At 38.6% G+C, this 21,327-nt stretch overlaps 2 protein-coding genes and 1 long non-coding RNA gene across 8 annotated transcripts in view; 1 reads left to right on the forward strand and 2 right to left on the reverse strand.

Moving 5' to 3' along the window:
• Positions 1-9,889, reverse strand: part of LOC125138663 — a 79,065-nt gene extending 69,176 nt beyond the window's left edge. For both annotated transcript variants that reach the window (XR_007137908.1, XR_007137909.1), the window contains exon 1: positions 9,760-9,889. This is a non-coding gene — a long non-coding RNA (uncharacterized LOC125138663). The remainder of the gene's footprint in view (positions 1-9,759) is intronic.
• The window catches only part of fbxl16 (F-box and leucine-rich repeat protein 16), a 15,483-nt gene extending 3,073 nt beyond the window's left edge, over positions 1-12,410 (forward strand). Inside the window, exons 2-6 of the mRNA XM_027138117.2 lie at positions 5,709-6,300; positions 6,871-7,379; positions 7,922-8,006; positions 10,236-10,299; positions 10,921-12,410. Coding sequence (XP_026993918.1) covers positions 5,725-6,300; positions 6,871-7,379; positions 7,922-8,006; positions 10,236-10,299; positions 10,921-11,069 — 1,383 coding nt within the window. The 5' untranslated portion in view covers positions 5,709-5,724 and the 3' untranslated portion in view covers positions 11,070-12,410. The remainder of the gene's footprint in view (positions 1-5,708; positions 6,301-6,870; positions 7,380-7,921; positions 8,007-10,235; positions 10,300-10,920) is intronic.
• A 5,013-nt stretch (positions 12,411-17,423) lies between these two features.
• The window catches only part of septin12 (septin 12), a 55,592-nt gene continuing 51,688 nt past the window's right edge, over positions 17,424-21,327 (reverse strand). For all 5 annotated transcript variants that reach the window (XM_027138111.2, XM_027138116.2, XM_027138113.2 and 2 more), the window contains 7 exons: positions 21,232-21,313; positions 20,975-21,112; positions 20,392-20,509; positions 20,051-20,146; positions 19,383-19,479; positions 19,097-19,148; positions 17,424-18,459 (listed from right to left, as the gene is read on the reverse strand). In XM_027138111.2, coding sequence (XP_026993912.2) covers positions 18,300-18,459; positions 19,097-19,148; positions 19,383-19,479; positions 20,051-20,146; positions 20,392-20,509; positions 20,975-21,112; positions 21,232-21,313 — 743 coding nt within the window. In that variant the 3' untranslated portion in view covers positions 17,424-18,299. The remainder of the gene's footprint in view (positions 18,460-19,096; positions 19,149-19,382; positions 19,480-20,050; positions 20,147-20,391; positions 20,510-20,974; positions 21,113-21,231; positions 21,314-21,327) is intronic.

Raw genomic sequence — 21,327 nt, forward strand, 5'->3', positions numbered from 1 at the left:
TACTTTTTCACAAATTATTATTAAACTGAAATCAGATATTTGCGTTCTACGATAATTAGCACCACCATTTTAATTTTTTAAAATTAGCTGTAACATATGGGGGAAAAATCCCTATTTAAACTTCATTACGTTGACAGAACTCATTATTTCAAGCTATTATGTGTTTTTGTGACTTAATAATTACGGATTTTTCCTGCTTATTATTTCAACATTATCTCATTACCGTGAGATAATATTCATCACCTTAGTCATTTACTGACTGTTAAATTATCATTTTTATTCCACATCCAGGAGAGTGTATAAACTAAATATGGGCTTTGATTTCATTTAGCCAATTTAAAAAATATTTTAAAAAAACCATTTTTTTAAAAATAAAGATATTAAATCTTACAAGCGGATATTTTGCATAATAGAACAAATTATTTAGTCAAAAATGATGACATCAAGAAGAAATGTTTATAGATAAATAGATATATATATTTTTTAATAATTAAATAAATATACATAGAATTATTTGGACGGAACAACACATCATACTTTCTATCCGTTTATAAATACGTTTTATTCTCTGTGAAACAAATTCTCTCATTTACGCTATAAACAATATTTCCCTCCTTCTCTTTTTTTTTAATCTCCTGAAATGAATTCTAGACGATAAAATTGAGATCTCTTAAAGAGCCGACACTGGAGACTCCTTCCATATGTTAAGTAAATAAATATCCCGTTACAATTCAAAGCTTTTCTTTGTTATTTAACATCTGATGACTATTAGGCTTCGATTTCACAGGGAATGAGCACAACAAGCCTCTGTTCATATCCCATGATTCCCTGTGTTCTGTCCTCCCCTCCCCCACACCGAGCAGTACACTTCTGTCCATGCAGCAGTGTTCAAGCTCCTTGTTCATTGTGTTGTGTCATGTTTTCTTAGCTAATCTCGACAATTTGGCTACGTTCTATAAACTGCCCTTAGTGTAGGACACAGGAGCAGGATTGGGATGGTGCAGAACAGCAGCAATTTTTTATTTCCGTTCACAGTCGCTATGGAAACATTTAATTAAGCCACAAGAATATTTCACACATATTAAGGGTATATAAAGTATGATTCTGAACATACATAGCCAATCAAACAAAGAAGATTCTGTACAGAAAAAAGATTTTAGATAATTATATTTAAAAAGTAAAATAAAGTTATGCGAATCAAATTTTTTTTTTAAATAATTTGTAAAAGTTTAGTAAATATTTAACTTTTAATGTAAAATCTCACAGGTAAATTTTCGAAGAAATAATATCGCTTTAAAAAATTCAAAATTAAATCGCTAATATTCTAACTTTTTTGTATTATTGTAAGAATAAAATGTATTTATGCAAACGAGGCTGTACTGTAGATAATCAAACGCATAGGATGTGTATTTTACAATCTCAAAAAAAAAATACTTTTAATTAAATTAGAAGAAAGACTTTAAACAGAAATGATTCTTAAAAATAATATTTTGTCTTTTAATCGATTCAACATCATGCAACGTTATAAAAAATATTTTTCAGTACAAAATGAATAAACCTCATTTATAAAATACATTTACTAAACCTTAACCTCGACGATGTGGTAGCGAAAAGGAGGTGGAGCTTAAAGTCTTGTCTTTTATGATAAAACACTGTTCACAAGAAAGTAAAATAAAATAATTACTGCCAGGTTTTGCTATTGCTTTACAATGTACAAAACACATGATACAGACCCGGTGGTTCAGAATTAAAAAAAATAATAATTCTTGCTTGCAAACAAATGCTCGATTTTGACTGGAGCACGACATGATGCTTAAAAGTGTTCAGGGTGCGGCTGACTCGGCGTTTAAATAATAATACATTTATTTTAAAAAAGACAGAAGGACAAAGTAATATATCTTTGCGTGACATTGTGTTCGAATGCAAGATAACCTGCAAACAGGAATAATAAAAACATGCCGTTGTTATGTTCAGTAACTAGGTAGTTTTGTGAGGATTAAACACTGAGGTGATTTTAATCCCCATCACATGATCTCACACCTACACACACACACACACACACACACACACACACACACACACACACACACACACACACACACACACACACACACACACACACACACACACACACACACCTGTGCACACACACACCCTGATTTTATTTATTGACATTTCTTTACAGTATAAGCAATTCTCTCTCACACACACTCTCGCTCTCTTTCAGAATGTTTCTGTCATTTCATTACAATCTCACATTTTTTTCCATCCTGGTAATCCAACACACTTCCCCTTCCAAATTTTCCATCTCCCTCTGTCATTAGTTTCACCGCACTACACACTAAAGCAGTGTTAACTACCAAAACGCTTTAATTAACACAACAACTTCATCCCAACACTCTATAGTAACATCTGAGCATCGCAAAACACGGCATGCCTCAAGTCTGTATATTAGGCCCGTTTGTTTATTTGGAAAAACAGACCACTGGGCGCATGTTGATCCAATTTACATGCTTGTAAATGCACTTCCAGTTATTTAAGAGGTGTCTGTAAGCCCCGGGACTTCAGGACATACATCTGGATGGCAGTCCTGCTCTCTGTTGATCTTGATTTCTAAACATTTTGGTAGAATGTGTCTCAGAAATCAGATCAGAAATATGATTCAGTTGACGGGATTGTTTTTATTAAAAGAATAAAAACAATCCCGTCAACTGAATCATATTTCTGATCTGATTTCTGACATAAATAAAAAAAATTTTTTAAATATTGTATAAAATATTTCAAAAATATTTTAAGATTTTGAGCTTTTTAAACAATGCGATAATTATACAATGTTATATAATCACATCATGATTTAAGAATATTTAATGATTTTTTTTATTATTATTATTAGTTGCCATTAAAGCCTTTCAACTGTATATGAACCTTAGATATACAGTATGGAATAAAATACTAAAAAAATCAACAAATTTATGCATCATAAATGTTCTTAAAACAAAGTGAGTGTTATGTGACATAAGTCGGTACTTAACCACACAGATGCTGGAGACTCTTTCCGTTCACGTTAAATAAACATCCCATTAGAGAAAAACTCACCCATTTTTCTTTCTAATATAAAAAGACTTTCTGTTAATTACTGAACAAACTGTTGCTATGGCAATAATAACATTATCTACTGTCATAGCTGCAGATACAGGAAATGAATCAACACCATGTGACCAATCCTACCCAATTTAAGACTTCATATTATATATATACTGTATATAGCCTTATCTAATACACACCTGTAGGAACATTCCAAACACGGACGCAACCTTTTATTTCATTTCCTTTCATGAGAACAATAATTAACAAGCCTGATTAATCAACCCTCGATTTAGATTCTCTTGTTGTGTGTCTCGCTTTGATCTTGCGGTCCTTAAAAAACATCCCGAGTGAATCTTGGTAAGCACGACATATGGATACGAGGCTGGCATGCCGCCATGGCTCACTTCTTTGGCCCACTTATGGGTACATAGAGTACCGACTGATGCTGATGCTGATATATTGCTCAACGAGACATTTTAAAAAGAAAGATTTCTGGGTTTATGCGACATGGTGCACAGGATGGTGCAGGGTTTTTCCTCAGATCATTAACTTAACTGCAGTCCAACTGAAATTTCAAGAGGTTCAAATGATACTCTTCTATAACATCCTATCAGAGGATATGCCAATATTTATGAATCGGATGTAGTGTTTCTGTAGCGTTTAATGCTACAAAAAGCAGGACGTCCATGTCTTGCCAAGTTTGTCTCGAACTTGTTGATCTGCGTATTTGCAGATCTTCTTGTTGTGAGCCAACAGAAAGCAAGAGTACAGGACCATGAGGTCTTTGTTCATTACATAAATATATAAATAAATAAATAAATAAATAAATAAATAAATAAATAAATAATGGAGGAGCTGTTAGTTCTTAAGTAGCGCTCACAACTGACTTGGGTGGGTGGGGGTGGGGGGAATGAAAAAATTAAAAAAAAAGATTTTTAAAGAAAGGCAGATGATTTAATGCACAAAATTTGACTGCAACGTAATTCAAAATAAAAAAAAATACAATAAAAACGATGAAAGAATAAAAGGCAGGATGAGCACAATATAGTCTTAAATTTCAGCAGCAGTTCTGAGAGATTCGTACCATTTTTATAATATAGCTATGTTTATAAATATATCGCAAACTACAGGGAAGCTATTTTTCAAAAATTACAGAGAAAACTCTGCATCGGGCATCGAGGCAGGATACACCCTGGACACAGTGCCAACCCATCACAGGGCACACACACACTCTCATTCACTCACACACACACACACACACACTACGGACAATTTTCCAGAGATGCTAATCAACCTACCATGCATGTCTTTGGACCGGGGGAGGAAACCGGAGTACCCGGAGGAAACCCCCAAGGCATGGGGAGAACATGCAAACTCCACACACACAAGGCGGAGGCGGGAATCGAACCCCAATCCTGGAGGTGTGAGGCAAACATGCTAACCACTAAGCCACCGTTACCCCCTTTGTATAAAAAAAAGAATTTCTGCCCCATCTCTGTTGCAGTTTGTTGCAGTTCCTCGCTTTGACCACTAGGTGTAATAATAACTGGATGATGCTAATGAAAAATCAGCAATAAAGTGAGCAAAACATCTGAAGGTTGGCTTATACGAACATACGTCAAGTACTGTAACATTTTTTTTTATTGGCGCACAACCAAACGTTGTCATTTATTATTAGTATTTTTTATTATTCAAAAATACACTTAAAAGGTGCATATACACACATTTTCAATTTTAATAATGTAATATTTCATCTCATTGTTAAACCTGGGACTTTCCATCCTGCTCATTTCTGATGGCATAAGCATTTATGGCATTAAGCTCTGGCGTTTTCCACCGTGCACCACTTGTTTGTCTTGCGTAATCAGTACAGTTGTGTGTCTGTCGTGTAGATGTGTTATGCGGATGCTGTAGCGTTTGTGTGATTATGTGCAGGTGTTCGCAGGTTTGTGTTTTCTATTGAAGACGTTTCGATATGGACTCTAAGGCTGTTGAATCGAACCTGTGTGTGTTTTTCTGCGTCTCGTTCGGGGTAAAAGCCTCTCGAGAGGTTCATTCAGGAAAACGGATGAACGTGAACAACCTTCATTGACATTTTCTGCTGCTGGCATCAATACACTGAGCACGCACATCTGCGCTCGGATTTTAAGGTGGACTGCGATAAATAACTGCATGATGTCATGGCGTGGGTGTGCATGAGACTACGCTCAACAGCTTTACACTTCTGCCTGTGGGTCTGTATCATCATTCCTCACGATTAAAGAAAGAGAGAGACATGGATGGAGAGACGAGCTGAAGAAATGACATTATAGATGATATTAGGGTCTCTTTCTGTATGCTGCTGGTTAGATACTGTAGATGGATGGTTGAACAGACAGACAGACAGACAGATATAGATAGATAGATAGATAGATAGATAGATAGATAGATAGATAGATAGATAGATAGATAGATAGATAGATAGATAGATAGATAGATAGATTTATTGCAATGGTAACCATTTATTTTTTGTGTTTGTTGTTGTCTAAAAGGAAAATCTGGAGCCCTCCTGATGTAGATTACATAATATAAAACATAGAATGTGTATAAATGATAATACTGAGTGTGTTGTTCTCTGGCAGGCTCTGAAAGCTGAACATGTCCACTCCGAGTGAGCTCAAGTCTCCGTGTGTGACGCGGAACGGCATGGTCAAGCTGCCTCCACAACCCAACGGCCTCGGCTCGGCCAGCATTACAAAGGGCACGCCGGCCGCTAAGAACCGTCTGTGCCAGGCGTCCTCGGTGCCCCCAAGCCTGCCCTACCACTTAGAGCCGCTCCCCATGGCTGCCGACGCCAGGCAGTACGCCAAGCTGGAGAGGCAGCTGGCTCTGGACGAGAAGGTGTTAAACCGGCTGCTGTGGTACTTCTCAACAGCCGAGAAGTGCTCTCTGGCCCAGGTGTGCAAAACGTGGCGTAAAGTCCTGTACCAGCCCAAGTTCTGGGAAGGCGTGAGCCCTGTCCTGCACGCTAAGGAGCTCTATAACGCACTGCCCAACGGCGAGAAGGAGTTTGTCAGCCTGCAGGCATTCGCACTACGTGGCTTCCACTCCTTCTGCCTGGTCGGCGTCTCTGACCTGGACATCTGCGAGTTCATCGACAACTACCCGCTGTCCAAGAAGGGAGTAAAGTCACTCAGCTTAAAGCGTTCCACCATCACGGATGCAGGGCTCGAGGTAAACACAGACAAAATGTCATTTCTCACATGATTACATATTTCTTATTGTTTCTTATGGTTTTTAATCTGCCTCGGAAAGTTCATAAAACCCACGAGCTCGTAATCGACGTCTGCTCTACAGGCTGAAGAACTAAAAAATCATCCTCCTTTCTGAACCAGCATGCAACCGTGCTTGCACTCGTCCCACTCGCCTCGGAGCTGCTGCTATTTTGAGGCCTGGCCTGCTGTAGTCATGGCGACCACATGAGTTGTTAGCAATGCTATCCGTTCCTGTTTTTCTCTCTCAAACATTCGCTCTTTTTCACCGATCAGAACCTGGACGTGTACATATCAGGAATTAGGATTGCTGTTGGCTGTAATGTAATATGAAATGCAACAAAAATATACAACCCCCCCCCCCACAAAATAGGTTTTCTGAGACCAAAATGAAGGAACGACTCTTTGTAGCTGCTATAATATAATTAAACCCACATTAAAACTTTGCTCTTGGCGGTCGATTCTAAAGAGAAATGAATGATGACTGCGTGCGCATGATTAATCCCTGCACATTTGCTTCTACGTTTCTCAGGTGATGTTGGAGCAGATGCAGGGGCTGCTACATCTGGAGCTTTCGGGCTGTAACGACTTCACCGAGGCTGGCCTGTGGTCGAGTCTGAATGCTCGGCTCACATCGCTTAGTGTCAGCGACTGCATCAACGTGGCTGATGACGCCGTAGCGGCGATCTCGCAGCTCCTGCCCAATCTGTGCGAGCTGAGTCTGCAGGCGTACCATGTGACAGACACGGCTATGGCCTACTTTACCGCCAAGCAGGGCTGCACCACTCGTACTCTGCGCCTACACTCCTGCTGGGAGATCACCAACCATGGTGTGGTGAACATGGTGCACAGCTTGCCCAACCTGACCGCGCTCAGCCTCTCAGGCTGCTCAAAGATCACCGACGACGGCGTTGAGCTTGTGGCCGAGAACTTGCGCAAGCTGCGTAGCCTCGATCTCTCCTGGTGCCCACGCATTACAGATGCTGCCCTCGAGTACATCGCCTGTGATCTGCACAAGCTTGAGGAGCTGGTTCTTGACCGGTATGTAAAAGTGTTCAGTGTTGAGTTGAGAATGTCTCATTAGTAGGCAAATTAGTTCCCAATCCATACAAACAACGATCACCAAATGACTCATCCTGTGGCGTGTCCGGTCCGACTTTTCTTTAATTCCCCCCTCACATTGTTAAATAAATCAAACTGTTTTCAATTTCTGATGAAATAAAATGTAAACTCTTTCAAAACAAGCTAAATATCGGTGTATATCACATTACACATTAATCTGAACTCATAGAGAAGCAGTTTGCTTCCAAAGCACTCTGGAACAACATCTAATTCTCTCATGCATATTGCATATTCAGATAGTGGACGTCTACTTCAGGCACTTGATGTACGGTCGACTAGACGTCACGTAATCTGATCTATAATGCATGTTTCTGATATTCCATAAACGATATAATCGGTAGATAATTAATAGGCGCTTGACAGCAGCGGTCCGAGTGTGTATGAAGGAAACGTGACCCCACATACGGTACGTGATCGTGTGAGTGCAAACTGACTGAAGTAACCCTGATTTTTGTCTTTAGGTGTGTGAGGATTACAGACACAGGGCTCGGGTACCTTTCTACCATGTCTTCACTTCGCAGCCTGTATTTACGCTGGTGTTGTCAGGTAATTACCGTAGGAACCAACTTTACCCTGTGATTGGGTTCTCCTACAGATACTATTGTAAAGCTACAACTTTTACTTGAGATTTGTTCAAGTTTTGACTATTTGGTTAAATGTTCTTTAATGTTGTGCAAGTGGACGGAGTTTTCCTGAGCAGGTGCAGAACTTAACCCTGAAGACAAGGAATTTTTGCTTCTTTACTCGAGTAGTAGGAGGTGCTATCACCGAGGAATCCTGCAAACATTCATTAAAAAGGGAGAAGTTATGCTTGTAATTATATTTGCATGGTGCCTGGGGTTTGGCTTAGAAATAGGGTGAGGAGCTGGACATTTGGAGGGGACAAATGAAGTGCTTCAGGTATCTGGATAGGATGCTACCGGGACGCCTCCCTGGGGAGACATGTCAGACGGGGAGAAGACACACAAGGCCGGACTTGATGGAGAGTTTATATCACTTGTCTAGCCTGGGAATCCTTGCGGAGGAGCTGAAGGAGCTAGATAAGGGGAGGGAGGCATGTGCATAGGCATGTGGTAGCCTAGTGGTTAAGGTGTTGGGCTACCAATCGGAAGGTTGTGAGTTTGATCCCAGGTCCACTAAGCTGCCACTGTTGGGTCCCTGAGCAAGGCCTTTAACCCTCAATTGCTCAGATAATGTAAGTCGCTCTGGATAAGAGCGTCTGCCATGTGCTGTAAAGGTAATCTCTGCTAACACTCTTGCCCCAGTGATATTTACCCCATGACCAGAGGAAGAAGATGGATGGATGATCATATTCACTGATTCATTAATCTACAGTATGACTTGACCCACAACCAGTGGTGTGGTGGAAATACAGTACATTCTGGAAGGAGATCGAGATCGTCTTTTCAGAAACCATGAACAAGCAGCATGATTTTAGACTCGAGACCACAGCACATTCATCACTAGCAGACTATGAAGATCAGGCCAGAACCTCATATGTGATGAAGAAGTAAAAAGTGGTTGAGTGGGTGTATGTGGCGAGAACTGTCTGCTAATGCCCACCACTTTAGTTTTAAAGAACGCAGCCAGGGATGTGGGTGGTGAAGATGGAAGAGGATTGAGTGGAGGTGTTAGAAGTGGAGAACATGTATTTGGTGTCTGTAATCGCTGTTTTTCATGGCAACTTTAGAGGACAAGAAGGATTAGAGGTGGAAAAAAAATCACCAATAAAACCCACTAAATAGATTCTCACCAAATTAGAGAAGACATGAGAACCTCATCTGTTTAACATTCATTCATTCATTTTCTACCGCTTATCCGAACTACCTCGGGTCACGGGGAGCCTGTGCCTATCTCAGGCGTCATCGGGCATCGAGGCAGGATACGCCCTGGACGGAGTGCCAACCCATCACAGGGCACACACACACACACTCTCATTCACTCACACAATCACACACTACAGACAATTTTCCAGAGACGCCAATCAACCTACCATGCATGTCTTTGGACCGGGGGAGGAAACCGGAGTACCCGGAGGAAACCCCCGAGGCACGGGGAGAACATGCAAACTCCACACACACAAGGCGGAGGCGGGAATCGAACCCCCAACCCTGGAGGTGTGAGGCAAACGTGCTAACCACTAAGCCACCGTGCCCCCCCTGTTTAACATCAGAAATGAAAAACCAGGAAGTACAACGTGAAACTGATTAGTTTGTCAAACCCAAACCAAAGCCAAGACATTTTGGGATAGCACCATTTCTGATCTGAAAGTCTTCAGCCTCAGGGGAAAAGCACTTACCTTCATAGCGAATCCCAAATCATCTGTAGTCACCCTGGAGGATTGGAAACACAGGATCACAACTTGTGAGATTTTTTCAAGGAGACAAAGAAACATGACAAACTCATCAGCATGAAACACAGAACTGCTGAAGGAGGTAGAATAGTCGACCAATGACAACGCAGGGGCGGAGACGAGACTGAAACCAAAACAATGGCACATGGGGTTGTGAACAATAACACATGACCTCAAAACCAACCACATGAGAGCTGCTACATGCTGAAAGAGGAACCTTGTAGACTTTAGAGAGAGTAAAAAACTATCTAGATTCTGTTTGAGTGGAAAAAAGCAAAATCCAAGCAAAAGGTTTAGCAGGAGTTTAAATAGGAAACATGGACAAATTATTTAAATACAAATAATATCAACACAATGTGTGTGTGTGTGTGTGTGTGTGTGTGTGTGTGTGTGTGTGTGTGTGTGTGTGTGTGTGTGTGTAGGTGCAGGACTTTGGGTTGCAGCACTTGTTTGGTATGAGGAGTCTTCGTCTTCTCTCTCTAGCGGGTTTGTTATCTTCCTCCTTTATATCTGTCGATATTATCTGATGCTTTTCTCATATTTTTCTTTTTCTTATATCCTGCTCGCTTTTCTTTTTTTGTGTTCCCTTTTTTATTACTTTCTTTCACTCGTTTATTTTCACGTTCTTTTTTATTCACGTTATATTTTCCTTCCTTTTGTTTTTCTTACTTTGTCTATGCTGTTTCTACTTTTTGACACTTTTTCACTTTCTTTCTTAATTCTTTCTTTCTTTCCTTTTTAAATTTCCAAATTTTTCTTTTTATTGGGTCTCAATTCCTTTCTTTCTTTCTTTCTTTCTTTCTTTCTTTCTTTCTTTCTTTCTTTCTTTCTTTCTTTCTTTCCTTTTTAAAGTTACAAATTTGTCTTTTTATTTAGTCTCAATTTTCTTTTTCAGCATATCTCACAGTTTCTTACTTTCTATTCGTCTTTATTTCCTTCTGTACCTTTTATTGTTTTGTGCATTTTTTTGTATCTTTACTAATCCTTCTTTATTTCTTTATTTCCTTTTTTTTTTTTTTTTGGAAGTACGATCCTTATGAGCATTAAATTCAGGACAGGAAGTGACTCTCATGCGCATGTGTGTGTGTGTGTGATTCCCTGCAACAGGTTGCCCCCTGCTGACCACCACTGGCCTGTCAGGCTTGATCCAGTTGCAGGATCTGGAGGAACTGGAGCTGACCAACTGCCCGGGCGCTACGGCCGAGCTCTTTAAGTACTACTCCCAGCACCTGCCACGCTGCATGGTCATCGAGTAGAGACGATGAAGAGCCTGCATCCTCCTCATCATCAAATAAAAACCTTCCTCCTTCTTCAGACGAACGAACCAGACTGATGACTAAACCCCCAAACTCATCTTGAAACCCACGAGGGGAATCGACGGAAAAAGTGAAAAGACGGAGTCGAAGATGAGACAGCGCAAGAGGAACACGGGAAGCTGGTCGGAATCTTCCAGACCTTTGTATTCATTGGTCTCGGCTGATGTAGGAAAGTGACACGAAAGCGAGCGACACGATCCGAGGCGTCAAGCTTCCATCACAACCATCAGCCTTCACACACGAACCATGAACCATGAACCATGAAGCGAAAAAAAAAAACTTTTTTTTTTAATGTTCTTTTTTTTTTTTTTGAGCGAAACACGAGCTGCGTGAACTCCAGAAAAACCAAGACCAGGAGAAGCTAGGAGAAAAGTAAAGAACGCAAAAGAAACTTTGATCCTTTCCCTTCTCGCTGTATTTACACCCTGCACTCTCTTTAGTGAACGTCGCCTCTGAGAAAATAGAAAATACTCGAATTATTATCCGCGAACAGCCGCGTCGATCTTTTACCCCGCGTCAGTGCTGCACGCTTCCTTTCCTGCGCTTCGTTGTCCTCCTGTGTTTCCTTTTTTTTTTTTTTTTTTTTTTTTTTTGGAAATCTTATTTTTTTAAATCTATATTTTTTGACGAGGATTACTGGGAATAAAATACCATAGATTTGTTGAAGGATGTTCTTTTCACGGTGTCGATTTTAGTGCCGCAGGTTTTCAGTATCGATCCTCCGCCAACCCGAAGACTCGTTGCGATGCAGCTGCTACCGTAGAACCTAAACACGGACTAAATGCATGGTGCAGTTTTAAAATCATTTTAGATTTTTTTTTTCCAGTGCAAAAATAATATTTACTCAAATGTACCAATCGACGTGGAAACTGTAGATATTTATAACTCGGTATAAATAACCACTGGCCTGCTTTCAAACGCTCGTTTTTCAGTCCGGTTTGACGGTTTACACACTGCGTCTGTGCCTCTCTCAGGCCATCACCAGGTACAGATACTGTATACACACACATACACACACACACACACAGACAACAGTGAAAAAGTTTGTGCCCCCTCCTTGGCTTTCAAACCCTGTTCTGCGCCACCATGATGCCATTTTGTGCGATTAAATAGTCTCTAATAATCCTGTATCACGCTACTGATGAGAACAGCGTCAGGAAATGAAATGAAAGTTTTATGTGAATTTCTTTTCTGAATGAACAGCATTTATGTCTGAGCGCGACACTGGTGCTGTGTGGCCAAATAATGAAGAGTTCTCCAGTTCTTTCTTTCTTTCTTTCTTTCTTTCTTTCTTTCTTTCTGTCTTTCTTTCTTTCTTTCTTTCTTTCTTTCTTTCTTTCTTTCTTTCTGTCTTTCTTTCTTTCTTTCTTTCCCTTTTTCATTTCTTTCTTTCTTTCTTTCTTTCTTTCTTTCCTTTTTGGAAATATAAATTTTTATTGTTATGTAATCTCAAATTCATTATCTTTATTAGTTACTTCTATTATTTCTTTATTAGTTATTTATTTATTTATTATTTATTTATTTAGACTTTTTAATCATTTTTTATTTATTTATTTTTCTTTATTATTTCTTTCTTTCTTTCTTTCTTTCTTTCTTTCTTTCTTTCCCCTTTTCATTCCTTTTTTCTTTCTTTCTTTCTTTCTTTCTTTCTTTCTTTCTTTCTTTCTTTCCTTTATAAATTTCCAATTTTTTCTTTTTATTTAGTCTCAATTTCTTTCTTTCTTTCTTTCTTTCTTTCTTTCTTTCTTTCTTTCTTTCTTTCTTTCTTTCTTTCTTTCTTTCTTTGGTTCCTTTTTAAATTTCCCATTTTGTCCCTTCATTTAGTTTCAATTCCTTCCTTTCTTTCTTTCTTTCTTTCTTTCTTTCTTTCTTTCTTTCTTTCTTTCTTTTACTGTATCCTTTGCTCTCTCATTGTTTTTCTTTCTCTCCCTTCTCACTCCTTTCTTCTTTCCGTTCATTGATTTAGTTATCAGAATTGATGCTGAGTGACGAGGAGGACAGGAAATAGATAATGTTTAAATAAATTATTCTACAGCTTTATTATTTTTCTGGACAAAAAGTGATGATTATTTAAAGAAATACAAAAGACGCAAACGAACACAAAACAAAATACACACAAAAAAGACACTGTGACCCCAAAGGCTTTAGGCACTTAAGGTCATAAACTGCTTTCTCTGATACCTTTGTACCTCACCTTGGCAAAGGTCAAAGGTCAAACACTGGATCTAAAACCAGATCGTACTAAAGCCTGATTCAGCTTCAAGCTCTGAGACTCAAATGTATTTATGTATTTTACTACTTAAGGTTAATTTATAAACCCAATGTATTTATTTATTTATTTATTTATTTATTTATTTATTTATTTATTTATTCGTTCATTCAGAGAAGTGAAGAAGATCAATTTTTGTGTGTGCGTGTGTTTGATTCCATTCACCGAGGAAAGAGCAGGGAACACGAAGAGCTGCTTGAAGAGACGGCAGGGTTTGTTTGTTTGTTTGTTTGTTTGTTTGTTTGTTTATTTATTTATTTTGAGTTATTTTTGTACTTTTTTTTTATATAATAAGAAATAACTGGTGGTTATTTCTCATAAGGAGCTACACTGACACCTGGTGGAAGAAATTTGTACAAAATTGGGAAATTTTTTTGCCACCAAAATGGCCGAAGTTCAATTTAGCGATGGAGGTTAGCGTGGATTTATTTATTTTTTCTTGAAAGTTTTCTTTTAATTTGAACCATTTTGCAGTATTTACACATCCACCAGCTCTCTGTATAGATGAGAACAGATGTTCTATGGAAGTTCTTCCATTCTGCTATCCCTCCATCCAATAAAAATAAATAACAGAGATACATATTAATATATCGCTGAGGAAAATTATATACAAACTTGGAGATGTTGTATTACTTGTAAAAAAAAAATGTAGTTTTTACTGTGAACCAAGCTGTTTTTATGGGGTGAGAGTTTGGAATGATGGTGTTCAGCAGAATCTTCGACCTTAACTTTACTTATTTGACCCTAATGTGTACATAAGGAAGGCTTGGGATCTTTTGGTATATGCCAAATCAATGTTAAATATACACACTCAAATTCAGATTTAAAGCATTAAACACTAACGTGTAACTTACAAGTGCTTAACAGTGCTCAAGCTAACAAATAACAGTAAATAAAAGTAAAAAAAAATATACAAATGAACAACGTACGGAATGTTCATGTCCTAATTATCTGCACACTGGAAAGATAGCTATTTACCGCATCTATTTAGAGCTGGGGCAAAAGTTTGTGCCCCCCATGGTATTTGAATGGGAAAAGGCTATATTTACACCAATTTTATGATTTATTTGCAAAGAACAGAATTTTGAAATTCTATGTCTGGAATGTTGGTGTGTCTTTTAACAAGACTGCAATCCAAAACAAGAGCCAAAATCAACAGGACAAAAATCTGAAAATATTTTTCATCCTGATTTCTGTCAGACTCCAGACCTGAACAGAGGATAGAATTAGTAATATATGTAACAGATATCACGAATAACAGCTTATGATGATAAAAGTTGCAAAACTACGGTTGGAAAGGTTGTTTTTGTGATATTAAATACATCGAAGGTGGTTTTATGCCTTAAATCGTAATCTATCAAAATTCACAATTTGACAATTTGTTAATTATGATAATGACTGAACATCTGTAAAATGTCTTAATAACCGCTGAATTGGAATGCTTGATTTTCTAAGATTGTGCAATCAACTAACTTTACATTTTATTTAGTACCACAATACAACTTGCACCTTGATGCCAGGACTGATGCCAGTATTAAATCTAATGTCTCCCAATGCATTATGGGAACACACACAGCTACCTAGCCTGATCCCATGTTTACACAAGCAACCAAAAAATCACTTGTGGGCGTGGCCTGACTAGAACTTTTTTCTTTTCTGTGAAACCGTAGTAGGTATGTACGGCTCCTAAAAGCAACTGGTTGAACATAAATCTTCCCAAAAATAGCACACTAATCTGTCTGAACATTGCTTGTTGTTGGTGTTACATGCTCAACTTTGTACCTGAAAATAAACTGTTTTTTTTTCACTTGCTATTATGAATGTTTAAGTTTGAACTAGGGATGCATCGATACAGAAACTGGTATTAAACATCCATTTGACAAATACAAGGAAAAGCTCAGAACAAGAAGGTTTATCATTAGCAGCACGCTAGCTAAGGGTCAAACTTTTATTTTCATTTTTTTATGAAAAGAACCAGTTTCAAATATTAAATTGTTGTTCTTAACGAATGCCCACAATAGAGAGATTCTGATGCAACTAAAATAAAAACATTTCTTCACCATTACAACTGTACTTAATCCAAGCTTTAAATATATATAAAACACAGGACCACTATTGAAACCAAATACCAAAAAACGATCGATGCATCAAAACGATGTATCGATGCATCCTTTGAAAATCTTCTGAACTCTTGAAAAATCCTGAAACAAGGTTCAATCTTATAATATGTACACTAGCTAGTGATTAATTCTGATGTTTGGGACATGACCGTAATCTTTATCGATAAAACTCCAGATGCATGAACCTGTTCTATAGATAAGAAACCTGAATGACGCTGTACATTTTAATCGAAGCCTCCAGTGTGACGGACGTCCACCATTCGAAGCGGATCTGCTCTTCGCTCCCATCACCAACATGTCTGAATATTCTGCATCATACACGTACCGTTTACACGATCACTAACGCGACCGTTCTATCAGGGTCTTCGATGAAAACATAGGTTTTTGTTCACGGAATAAACGTCCCATCGCGTGACTGTGGCTAAGAAAATGAAGTCTGCCTCACATGGACCAGCTCTCTGACATCCAACTTTTCTTAGTCATGAACATAAAGCTTTTGATTAGGCTTTATTATGATTATACTTTTTTTTTGTTTTCCTGTAAATAATGCTGTAGTAAAAGAAAAAAAAACGTTTCTCATGGCTGCAGTGCCTTGTCAGACATGCGTTGTCGTTTTTCCAAAATGGTTTGGTTCCAGTCTGCACCGTTTTAGTAAAGGTTGTACAAAAGCAAACACAGCTCTGTGCGGTTGATTGATAAGCACATGCGCGCACACACACACACACACACACACACACACACACACACACACACACACACACACACACACACACACACAGTCTTTAACTTCACTTTGAAAACTTTCATGATAAAATATGATTTTGTTCGTATTATCTTAATTAGCTTACTGCTTTCTGAATTTTTTTTATTAAAAAAAAACATACAAAAAATCACAGTAATAATAATTAGTTGGGGGAAAAAATCAGTTTAAAAAAACTGAAAACTTAAAAAAATTATGACTAATCAGAAAGAGAAAGAGAGCCTCCAAAGTGCTTTGCTCTAGACCGTCCAGTAATGCAGCTCAGCCACTGCAGCAAATCTTTAAGCATAGAAACACATTAACATTAACAAACGCCTACTCCTTTTCGGCGGGGTGCCATTACTTTTGTGCTAATGGAATGGCACACATATTCGGTTAGGTTTTTGAATCGCTTTTTAATATCTGGAAGTCTGTAAAACGTCACAGTAACTCGCCACTAATCACGCTATTATGGAGACTCGTTATCTGTAAATTTGCACAAATTCATTAACTATTTTTTTAAAATCCTGGACCAACTTAGATTTTCATGTGCACCAAAATTTCAGGTAACACTTTGAACAATTTACAAATACATTTTGTGTGTCATCACTAACAACCATTTATGTAGCCTAAGCGTAGCCGAGCTCAGTAAAGTTCACGTTAAGTTTACCTTTAACTTTAACATACGCCATGTTTACTTGACTTTCACAAAATTTCTTAAATTACATAAATGTCTAATATACGCAACAATCCACGTCGTCTCGGTATCTCACTCACTCATTTCTCGCTTATCCGAACTTCTCGGGTCACGGGGAGCCTTTGCCTATCTCAGGCGTCATCGAGCATCGAGGCAGGATACACCTTGGACGGAGTATCAACCCATCACAGGGCACACACACACACACACTCTCATTCACTCACACACACACACACACACTACGGACAATTTTCCAGAGATGCCAATCAACCTACCATGCATGTCTTTGGACCGGGGGAGGAAACCGGAGTACCCGGAGGAAACCCCCGAGGCACGGGGAGAACATGCAAACTCCACACACAAGGCGGAGGTGGGAATCGAACCCCCAACCCTGGAGGTGTGAGACGAACGTGCTAACCACTAAGCCACCGTGTCGTCTCGGTATATTTTATGAAAAATAAACACAATGTGCAGTCAACAGTGACAATCATTTAATCTTAACTCAACGACGTTTAACATGAATATTAATATTTTTAACGAGGACATGTTTAACGAGCTGTTAGTACATGTTGCGTTATTATTTAAAAGAAAAAAGATAAAAAAAAACAAAAAAAAAACATGTTTATGTACAGTAGCTTAAAAAAAAAAAACAACACACAATTCTGGACAGTGAGTATAAAAATGTGTACCATTGATGAAAAAAAAAAAAACAGTGAATACATCATTACTGCTCTATTTGTTTTGTTTTTTTCTTGTTTTTTTTCATTAACAAAAAAAAACCAAAAACAAACAAACAAAAAAAAACAGAAAAACTGCTGAAAAACAGAACAGACGTATAGAAGCTCCAAACAGCTCATGATTAAAAAAAATAATAATAAACTTTTGGTGATATTGCTTTCTTTTCATTTCAAGGTTTTTCTTTTCCACAAGCAGAAAAAAAAAATAGCTCGGTTAGAAAATTAAGAAGAACAAAAAAAAAAAACAATCACACATTCCAAATGTAAGCATGGTAACAAAAATAGTCTAATTTTACTTTTAAAAAAATAAAAAAAAAAAGAAAGAAAAAGAGAGCGAAATAAAGGGAAAGATTTGCTCAGCATGAGGAAAGAGTCATTTTTCCTACATGCATTTCACTTCTATTGTACTTCCTCACACATCACCATCATCATCATCATCATCATCAATATGTTTTTCAATCTCAGACTTTTTTCCCCCAAAACCTCACCCATAAAATAGACTCCTCTTAAAAAATAGACTTATATATGATGCTTAAATGCAGAAATGTCTTTACGTCTTCACATCTGATCATCTTGGGGTGTGTGTGTGTGTGTGTGTGTGTGTGTGTTTAAAGCTGGCTTTCTGCGTCGTTCTTCTCTGCTGTACCGTTCTCCAGAGTGTGAGCGGAGAGGCCGAGTCCGCTGGCGTTGCTCTCGTTCAGCCGTCGCACTCGGTACGTCTCGTAGTGGATGTAGTGAGTGACGTCCTTCAGGTCTTGAAGGTGGGATCTGTGGAAGATTCATAATAAATAAATAAATAAATAAATAAATTGCATCATTAATTCCATTTACTGTGAACCCTTAGCCCAGGTTTATTACTACACTGTATCTCCTGAAGCAATATAGCCATGATGACACTGAGGAGGGGTTTATGGGGGATCCTAGCTAACTTGAGCAAAAATGTTATTCATCCCATCAAAGGATTAAAACAAATTTTATTCATCTTTCAAATAAAAAGTATAATTGGGAGAATTTGCATTCTGGACGTTCCACAGCATTAAACGTAGCTATAGAATCGATAGAAAGCACTGAACGCCTTTCTTTAACCGTGTCGGCAGACGATTTTGGAAATTAGCCGGCAAATATAATTCTTTTCTGATTTAAAATAGTGTAGCAGTTTTTTTCTTTATCCATTTTTAGATACGTTTCACGTTGTGGAATGTCCACGAAATGCAAGCATTTTGGTTTTCTCACAGATATCAAACTTTAATTAAACATCTCTTTATAGAAAACCTCATCTTATCGTTACACGTTTGTTTATAAAACAGCTACAAAAAAAAAAAAGCTTGAACATAGGAAGATCGTGAAGGTGTTAAAGTGCTTTGATTAGTATATTTCATTATTAGGACCGAGAAATTAAACTTACCTAATCAGAAGATCTCGCAAGTTGGCAAACTCACAATGCTCAACGTTTTCAACTGCAAAAAAAAAAAAAAAGAAAAAGAAAAGAAAAGAAAAGAAGGAAAGATTAAAAAAAAAATCAGAAATAGAAACATAATCAATACCAACGGTGGAGTGCTGGAGATCAATACTGATGCTTTAGCTAAACTCTGCCACTAGATGGCGGTGTCGTATAAGACAAAAACAATAACTGGTACATAATAGTACACATTATTACTATTAGGATTGTGATTGAAGAATAAAACCCTCACCTTCGATGATTCCCCATTTGGTTTTTCGTCCCAGGACCTTGTTTCCATTCACTTGGTGCTCTTTATCTGTTCCCACAACCGCAAACGGGATGTTTTCCTAAAATCAACCACCAAACACACACCAGAAATCAGTCTGAAGATAAACGGAGTCACGTACAGTATTAACTATAACGTTAGCATTGTACGATTGAAAATGTTACTCAGACACAGAAATACGCTCCTGGAGGATTGTTTTTCCAGCACAGAATAAGCATGCTAAGCTTAGCTGCATAAAAAACAAAATAAACATAGCAATTTTTGTGATATTCCTAACTGAACACAGACAAAAGATGCTAAACTAGTAAAAACTAACAAATAATGTAAATATAGTGACGAGTTTCTCTCTCTCTCATTTTCTACCGCTTATCCGAACTACCTCGGGTCACGGGGAGCCTGTGCCTATCTCAGGCGTCATCGGGCATCGAGGCAGAACACACTCGACGGAGTGCCAACCCATCACAGGGCACACACACTCTTTCATTCACTCACACACTACGGACAATATTCCAGAGATGCCAATCAACCTACCATGGACTGTAGGGAGGAAACCGGAGTACCCGGAGGAAACCCCCGAGGCACGGGGAGAACATGCAAACAAATGTTCAAAAAACAAAAAAAGTTCCTCGTACCCTGATCTTGTCGTTGAGTATCCGATCCTCTGCGTCCTCGTCATATTCCTTCTGTGGATACACTCGGATCCCGTGGGCCTGAAGATCCTGCCTTATCTGCCAAGAGACAAAGGAGATCCTGGTTAGATATAGTGAGATGTTTACCCACATGCACACACAGGGTGCCATTACTTTTGTACCAGTTGAACGACTATTCTCATTTGTCATACATAAGACATATAAGAGTTTCACAAAATTTGTGTTAAAATAAATAAGCAACTTGGCTTAATCTGTATATTTCGTTGTTTTTTTTTACTAAGTCGAGGAATCAAACTATTATAAATGACAGAATCATTGCTTACCCTTTGCTTGAACTCTAGCCTCTCATCCATGGTTAGCGTGTCGGCTTTGGCGATCACAGGTACGATGCTCACGATCTTCCCCAGCCGCTTCATAAACTCCACATCGATTGGACGCAACCTGAGGAAACGTCCGATTAATGCTAACTTAGCCAAATTAGCTAAACAGAAGCTAGTTCATTCCAAGCCTGGTTATTGATCACTGATTAATGCTAGTGTTGTCATGGATTAGCATCACATCACAAGCTAATTAATTCCCTCTTGCACAAATCCTTTAACTCTGAACTCCTCAGCTAGAGGTTCAAATTAAATACGGACCATCTTGTAAATGTACTGAGGATATATTGGACACTCGGGAGACATGCAGCTTGATGAGGCTCTAAGTATTTGTACATGGATTCAGGTATTTATGACTCCTTGACCCGTGAACAGTGTTCTGTTTCCTAAGCACAACCCTACGCTCTACCCTCAAGTCGATTTACAGCACTCGGGTTTCCAATAAGGTCAAAAGGTCTATCAGGGCACAAGGGCCTACTTCAAATTTTCTTTATTTTGTCTGAAATAAAGCGCAGGAAGTGACACGTACCGGTGCCCCGTGGCTGGCAGGAAGTAGACGCAGCAGTGGACGCGGGTGTCTGGGATCCTTCGCTTCCTGTTGACGTGCAGCTCCTCCTTCAGATATTTCTCATACTGCTCGTTGATGTACGTGACGATGGGCTCCCAGCTGAAGAGAAGTAACAGGTTAAAAATGGAGGTCATAAACGTTTTCCGGATCTATGATCATGTTTTTTTTTTGCCGTATTGTATCTGCCTAAATATCAGACGCGATCAAGCTTCACTCACCAGTTCTCGTTGTTGATCTGGTCTCCAAATCCGGGCGTGTCGATAACTGTGAGTCTCATCTTCACGCCTTTTTCTTCAATGCCTGAAAACCAGAGA

This window comes from Tachysurus fulvidraco, chromosome 15, assembly GCF_022655615.1.
Source record: "Tachysurus fulvidraco isolate hzauxx_2018 chromosome 15, HZAU_PFXX_2.0, whole genome shotgun sequence".
NCBI lineage: Eukaryota > Metazoa > Chordata > Actinopteri > Siluriformes > Bagridae > Tachysurus > Tachysurus fulvidraco.